Source organism: Electrophorus electricus, chromosome 26, assembly GCF_041902795.1.
Source record: "Electrophorus electricus isolate QZ-2024a chromosome 26, ASM4190279v1, whole genome shotgun sequence".
Lineage (NCBI taxonomy): Eukaryota > Metazoa > Chordata > Actinopteri > Gymnotiformes > Gymnotidae > Electrophorus > Electrophorus electricus.
Genome location: NC_137522.1, coordinates 9,922,078 through 9,930,381, shown reverse-complemented (window position 1 = coordinate 9,930,381; position 8,304 = coordinate 9,922,078). Strand labels below are relative to the sequence as shown.

The following is an 8,304-nucleotide window of genomic DNA, read 5'->3' as shown; positions in this document are numbered from 1 at the left end:
CTGCTTCCCGCCTGCGTTTCCACCACAGTTCAACTGCTGCTCTGTGCCTGCGAAACCGCATAATATCTCACTCTGCCTCCTCGCTGTGTCCCCGCAAACTGCCCCACAGATGCTCAGAGCACCAGAAGTCCCTGGTGTGACGTCCATTAACGCACTGCAAAAGTGCCTAGGAATTAGTAGGTGCATGTGTGCCTTTGCCCTTAAACAGGACTCCCTCAATTACAAGCTGGTTAAGCTGCATGACTGAGGATGCTCTGTAGTAAATACACCACGTATGCCATGTAACAGCAGACATATCAATGCATGTTTATTCAGCTCAGGACGAAAAAGCAAAGGCACAGTATAGCTAAGTACGTTTGTCTTGCAGTGATGAACGCCTGTGCTTGTTGCTTCCAGAACTGGGCCGTGAATGCCTGACCAGGCCCTGGACCTCAAATTGTATTCGCCACGAAATGCCATCATGACTCTGGTTGGTCGGGAGCTGGCTTTGGGGCATATGACTGAGGGACTAGGACCTCGTTATGCACTATAAGCCACTGGACCAATAAGAACTGAATAAACAGTCATATCATAGGTGCTGGGTTGCCAGTTTCAAAATCCCCCGTAGGAAGATGACTAAAATGAGCTGTAAAATCTACATAAACATATCTCAAATAAATTGTATGTATCTCTGCACAATGGCTATGTTACTATACATATGCTTCCTTCGACAGAATTGACACTGACCTTTAGCCAGTTGTCAAAGGGAAGTTTTGTAATTAAAAACAATCATACCTTATTAGAATCATATACATACTACAATTGATATGTATACTGCAGTGGGTATGTAAACTTAAGTTGGTGACTCCGCCATTTGATTTGCAATATAGGTATAAGAAACTAATGATAAGTTTCCCCCTTAAAAACATGCAATTCATAAATAACACACAAAACTTCACCTACAAAGCTTGTTGCAAAACCCTCTAACATGTCATGTAAAAAATAGGTGTTTTAAAAGTGTGATGGCTGTGTTTATTGTGTTCTATTATTGTTTGTAAACAATGTAATCAAACTCTTATATTGCTCATGATTTGAGCTGCAGAGACAAGGAATTGTCTTCAAGAACAATATAGTTCATTCACACGATGTTAATAGTGTGAACAAAATAGCTTTGAAATCTTTAAAATTCACTTCGAAAGTCAATAAATGTTGGTAAACAATAGCATAAAATATGCCAAGCTATGCATTACCTAATGCGAAAATAAAAACTTAAAACCTTCCTTCTATTTTTTTTTAAACAAAATATTCAGGACCTTGCTGACCAGACTAAATTAATGATTATTTCATCATCTCAAACATAATTTTCGCATTGCTTTGTAGTCTTACAAATGTAGTATTAAAGTCTGTAGTCTTTCAGAACATACACAATTCCATATGTCTAGTAGGGCCAGTTTTGATTTGTAAGGAAGTCCATGTTATAGGATCACAATTTTGCACAAAGCAAACATGCCCAAAAACCAAACTAAGTCAGTCCAAAATTCTATTAAGTATGATATTGTGTTATTTATTGCTCAGAGGCATGTCCATCCCAAGACCCTTCCTCAGTGTGTACACTGCCAAGCAGCAAGCAGTGCCCAGGCCAGAGGTCAAGCAAAGGAGGAGCATGTGAGGAGTGTGAGAGCATGAGGGTTATGGCCCATACCCCTTCCTGCTGTAGACCATGTTGCTTTCTGTTCTAAAGTGGAACGAGCGGGATAGGGGCCAGACAAAATGAGGTATGTATTAAAAAAAAAAAAAAACTTGTGAGAGTTAAAAGACAGGAAGTGGTTTACATTTACTTGAGAATGAAGCAAGTGTGACTGGTGTTACTGTACACACTATCATGCGTTAATTTATTCCAAGGTGAGAGTGCATGTGCAAGGCTGCCCCAGTGTGGAAGGAGTCTCTCACGCTCTTATTCACCTACACGTAGACACAAGAGTGATCAGAACTGAACACAGGGTGATATGAAAATGCCACATGAGACTGTGGGAATTTTATTTCTGAAGACACTATCAGTGTGTGTGTGTGTGTGTGTGTGTGTGCGTGCGTACATATGTTTGCACATGTATGTGTGTATGTGTTTGTAGGTCTGTATACATCTGTGAGTGATTGACATTGTAACCACAATTTTGGCTTCGGCACAAAGGTAAAAACCTTTGCGTTCTGAGGAGTTTTGTGGTGCATTAATGAGTCAATGACAGTGATGGGGAAATATCACAGACTTGAGAGCTATTGGATGAGTCAGTGGCAAACATCATCTTATCCTCCCATCTATGTCCAAACACAAAAATCACATTAGCTGGGGATGTAACACCCACATACCCTCTGCTGTCTGGACACCCCCACAATTACCACAAGAACACCCTATGCTTTACTGTAAAAATATGCTTTATGCCCCATCTTCTCACCTATGTAAACCCTCAAACAGCAATGTGGTGAAATGAAACACACTGTTCATTACTGAAGCAGGATCAATATTTCTTAACAACCCATTCATTAGAAAATCTCCATGATAAAAGGGGTATCAAAAAAAGAGTTACTCAACAAGGCTGCCCCTGGTGAAATGTAGGCCACTGTATGCTTGGTTGTAGTGTGTCTGCTTCCTAACGCTTTTCTGGTCTTCCACTTCGCCGTGTTACAGAAGGTTTATCTATAGTCTGTAATACACTGCTGCTTTCAGCGTTTTCGTTTTCCACCCCAAGTTCTAACCTGAGACAAATTAAACCATCTGCTAATAATGACTAAAACGAGACACTAGCAAATATGAATTTTAAGTTCTTTAGCCGCAGGTTTTTGTTTTTTATTTTTAAGTAGGGCGAGCACTGTCGTCAGTGAGTCATAACGGCGCGCAAAAAAAGTAAAAACTTCGACATAAAATTTCCGCCTTTAAACCGCTGTGGGAGGAAGAGATACCCCTACCCCAAAACGTTAGCTCTGTATAGTTCAGGTACGAGGACTGGCGTGTAAATTGCAATACTGACATTCGCTTAACATTCATTGGCGGTGAAGACTCGTGCCTTCATACCTGACTCTTTTTTTCACAGATTTAATTTCATCTTGCAGCTTGTCGGTCCATTCATAATTCTCAGCACTAACATCAGGACAGCAACTAAAGGTAAAGCCCGGCACTTTCGAGCAATGTTATCTTTATAGTGCATTCAGTTTAAGCCAACATATAAATGAAACATGAAAAAAAAACCATTTATTAGATGAAGGTTTCAAATGAATAGCTTATTCTTCCACATCCAAATGATAAGCAAGCTTCGTTAAAGAAATTTCGCCTTTGATATATTCCGATTCATGTTTGGTTTTTGTATATCCTGTACAATATTAAGAATATTATGGTAAATCCAGTAAGGATCATGGAAAAAACAATGAACAATTTTTTTTTTAAATTAAGGTAGACTTGATGTTTGTGTTAGTGACAAAGTCAACTGCAGTCATGATTTTAGCTTGTTTTAAAAGTTTGTAATAGGTTATTGTTTTGTGCAGCACCATTTTTCGCAATTCTATATTAAAAAAATACACATCAGTTTACAAGACAATTAAACGTATTTAAAATTGATCTCTTCATTTGCCCTCAAACACAAGGCTGCATTCTAAGCACCGCGTGTTTGAGGGAAAATAAACCTTTTGTCTCTGTCATGTAACATCCCTTCTTAACACTCACAACACCAACAGCTGTCACAGATACAGTCATATCTTATACTAAAATCATCACCATCAGCCATTATCATACTTGAAACCACTGTGGTTTTGAATTTCGCTCCATTGCAATGGCAGTTCCATAAGAGTGCATTACTAGCAATAGTGTATTTCCTTTACCAATGACGCATGATGACCAACAAACTCTTTATCCTGTGCAGGGCCATGTCCACTGCAAGACATTCTGAACATCACTCAGACATGTGCTCGCCCTCATCCTTGGCAGAGGATGAGGAGGACGAGACCATGGGTGTGAGGGATCTGATGCCGGTCACGGCCCCATCTTCGTTGGCTGGGAGGCTGCGGCTCCTCCAGGCATACCGCCGCTCAGCGGTGCCCAGCAGGAGGCGAAAGCGTGAGATGACCCCAGCTGAAAAGAAGGACGCGTTGTACTGGGACAAGCGCCGCAAGAACAACGAGGCTGCCAAGCGCTCGCGTGAGAAACGCCGCCTCAATGACCTCATGCTGGAGGGCCAGCTGCTGGCCCTGAGTGAGGAGAATACCCAGCTGAGGGCTGAGGTCCTGAGCCTGAGCCAGTACTACATGGGAGTCGGCCGGAGTGCTGCTTCAAGGCTTGGCTCCGATGCTCCCCTTCACAGTCCCACACCAGGCCACCTGCAACCCTCTCTCTGGGGACTTAATGCTGGCCTGCCGCCTGTGGACTGCTGCCAGGACTGGCCCCAGCACTGGCCCCAGCTGGGCCCCTGCTCTTCCAGCCCCTCGACAACCTCACCTCAACTATTCTCGTACCTGAGGAGCTCCCGGGGCTACGACCCCACTCTCCCATATGCACTGAACTCGGACCAGTTGGAAGAGGCATCCAGGCAGGTAGATTCAGCAGCCCAGCAGCAGGTCTCCTCCAGCGATGACCCTGATGGTAAGCAAGAGTCAGCCCTGGCCCCAAGCACGTGTCCGGCCTTGTCTTCACCCATGGAAGACCTCGGCACTCCGTCTGGCCAAAATTGGCTCCTGACCGGCATAAGCCAGCCAGGCAGCCAGCGCAGCAAACTGCAGGTTCAGTGGGCGGCGCCATGCGTGCGCCCATCGCCCCTCCGACCATGTTGGCCTACACCCCTTCCTCTGACCCTCAGGGACACCGGTGGACCTAACCATGGTATCAGCTCCATCTGGAACTTCAGCAGCAAGTTCAGGATGCTCTCTGCCGAAATCTCCCAGATGAGAAGGTATCTAAGGCCAGACAGCTCCTAAAATGTTGTGGGAACAGATGTAATTGCTTTTATGCTAAATGAGAAAGATGACTACAAGATCAGTGCTATGAACCACAGTAACATGAACATGAGTGTCCTGTCAACTTTGCAGAAATTTGGTTACAAGTTAAACATACAGACTCAGTAAAAAGGCATACTAGGCATTTAAATCCTGCCATAAAGGTCTTACATGTAAACCTTTGTACCTCCAAAGGTAGTTGTTGTTGTTGTTGTCTTTAATGCAAGCACAATTTTGCATGATACATTTTCCTTTACAAAAAAATGGCAAATTGAACGTAAGATCAACTACTGAACACTGTAATGTTCCGTAATTTCCGGTGGTCATTATCTTCGTAAAACGATCTTAGGAAACTGTCTAAGATATTGTTATGCCCATTAGAAGGGTTCGTTTTTTACTTTTCAAACACAGCGGTGCCTGTTTTAGCGACAGACTTTGTTTCACATCATAAGACAGCTATACTTGGTCTTTTTTCATCCGTAATAATATATGGTTTGGTTTATACAGGTTTAATCATTGTAGTACTAAAATGCTTGCAATATTGTAGTCAGAGCACAACGGGAAAATAGTTTTAGTGTAGGGTAATATTTAGTCTACAGTTTTAATGACACATTTTGCAGACTAGAACTTTTGTTTTCGGTTTTGTGTTTTTTCTAATAAAATATGACCTGTTGATCTATTTGTATTTGGTATTTATTGTAACCGCGCCACCTATTTATTTTCTACAAAAGCATAAAAGTTGTTTTAATGGCTACATACAGATTATCCATGAAAATGTCCATTGTAAATTCTCGTTGTCGCTGAGGCGGTAGAGGCAGCTGATATATACGGGGTAGTGTGTGCCCTGTGTCAAAGGGGCGTTTGTCAGTGCATTCTTGTTATGAAACCGAATGCAATTTGCAACGTTTATCCGTCTCGTGGAGAAAAGACATTTAAAACAGAAATCAAGAAATCAAGGAAGAAAGAAGATGCTTTTTGCATGGCTTAGTTTTACAACATCTTGTAGCCAAATCCTATAATTACGATTGCGGAGAAAAGATGACAAGTGCCCGACCGCACGTGTGAAACGACTTCTGCCGTGTCACCGCGCAGTAAATCCACGTGTATCTTCCCGTTAAGTAAACTATCGCATTTTCTGTGTAATCAGGCGAGAAGGAAATCATCAAACTTTTTAAAGCTACGGGATAAATTTAAATGTTAGCAGTAACAATGATGTCTTCTTGGGCTTTTGTAACTTCTCACATCTGAATCTGTCACAGTGTCTCGCTAAACCACATGTTCACACCTTTAATGTAGTATACATACAAACATTCAAGCGAAAGATTTTGAGATAAAGATGACCCTGTGCAAATACTCTCAAATTAATAACGTGCCAAACGCACCCTAAATTTAGATTCTCTGCTGTTTGCACCTACATTCTCTGCTTGCACCGGCTTTTTCTGCGCCTTAAATTCAGCGTCCGCGCAAAATTCCTAGGCACGAGGTTCAAGAATAAAATCAATATGCATATGCTGAAAAAAAAAGAGTACTAATTTATTTTCCTTTAATCTTCTGAAGCGTGTCAATAAATAGCGTATTCAAAAGTGTATATGTTTCCGTGATTCCAGCTCCTCTCCGTAGTGCATCGGATTTTTGACAGGCTCCTAAAAGAATACAAGACACGTTTTGTTTTATTTTTCTTTTTCTTATTTGCTGCTTTTGCTCGAGGTTTACAGGATACATGGTTTAAAGATATGCACTTTATAAACTTCCACTGCAGATTTTAAAAACCAGTTAGTCTCTTTGTTAATTATTTGGGATGTTCAACCTCATACTGTAATCCATTTTCCCGATCTGTTATTGCATGTTACACATCTACGCACTAACATATTTGTATAAAGTATTAAGCCTAGTAGGATATTAAATACTTCTGTTTTGCTAGGGCTAAAAATACGAATGAGGATCCTCACACCCGCAGACGCGTGAGAAAACAGCACTCGTTCCCAAAAGGGCAACAAAGATGACCGTCTAAAGTGTAGAGCAGTTTGTGCATCCAGAGATACGAACTCTGTTACGACATCTACGGAAATCTGAACACTATGTTCCACGCAATAGACCGTTCAAATCTACACGTCTCAGTTGAGAGTGTTTCCACACTGTTCCATTAGAAATGTCCAGTTAGCGCTTAGGTGTTAAAATGTGAGAGAGCGGTTGAAATACAAATTTTACTTTATTCAGATTAACAGCAATTAATTGCAATAAATAAACAAATAAAAATCAGTTCTGGGTTTCCAAAAAGCAAAGATTATGACTAAATGGCAAAGCTGGTATTACACTAAAGACTCTCCCACTCTCATTTAAGATTGCCTTAATTCTACAATGAATTTGGAAAACTAGAATCAGAGCGGCTGCCAGAAGAGACTTATCAATAATAGGAGATCTTTAACAAATGTAGAAATGTGAACGAAGTCTTGGTTGCTGATACCTCCGCTAAGAGTTCAGAGTGCAGTAAGCATGTAGTCGGTTACTTATCCCAACCATGGAGTCATATATTGTGCCGTGTCAGTGCTGAATATTATGTCCACTAGGGGGCGCAATAGCCATGTAAATGTACACGATCGGCTTTTGGAGGGGGGTGTTGCGCCCTCTCTCGATTGAAAATGTATTTCGCCGTGAGTGTAACTTCACAGACTGTGGCCACGTGGTTTGTGCAGAAGGCCGGGCAAATATTTAGCAAGTTACATTACAAATATGTCAATAAGATACATTAATATTATTATCTTTATCTGATAAATACAACATAAAAGATGTTTAAAATGTCTGTTTTTCCCTTTCCTTATAAAAGCTTAAACTTTCCTTAAGCAAGGAGGTTTTACTCAAATCAAAGTTTGATTTTTAACAATGTGAAAGTAATGTAAAATACTGCAGAAGAGCAATCAATGACATACGAATAACTTAGCCCTCTTATTAATTATATGTATAGACAAAGAAGATGATATATGACTACTGAGAGACAAAAGGAAAGAGAGAATGAGAATCAGAGTGCGAGAGAGAGAAAGAAAGAGGGGATGAGAAAGAATACATTCGCTGTGTTTGTAGAGGTCAACATATCTGTACATCAGTAGATGCGATGCATATCAAACCACATCTACAACCTTACTGCACAACACTATTTGTGTGGGCTTTCTTTTACATACACACATGCAGACACATACATGCATACATTTGCACACAGACAAACACACACACATAGGGACCACAGTGCAGACCTTTGATCTAAGTGTATAGGAGAAGTAGAGTGATAGAGAGTCTTGTGGGCAGAATGCATCCCGTAAGAGGCAGACAGATAGATTCAGACTCACAGTGACAATA

General features: G+C 41.1%; 1 protein-coding gene across 1 annotated transcript; it reads left to right on the top strand.

Moving 5' to 3' along the window:
* The first annotated feature begins 2,917 nt into the window (after window positions 1-2,917).
* On the top strand, window positions 2,918-5,626 carry si:dkey-172o19.2 (uncharacterized). Its single transcript, XM_035523310.2, has 3 exons — window positions 2,918-2,968; window positions 3,066-3,136; window positions 3,888-5,626. The coding sequence occupies exon 3, from the start codon at window positions 3,892-3,894 to the stop codon at window positions 4,933-4,935; it is 1,044 nt and encodes a 347-aa protein (XP_035379203.1). The 5' UTR covers window positions 2,918-2,968; window positions 3,066-3,136; window positions 3,888-3,891; the 3' UTR covers window positions 4,936-5,626.
* Window positions 5,627-8,304: the final 2,678 nt, after the last annotated feature.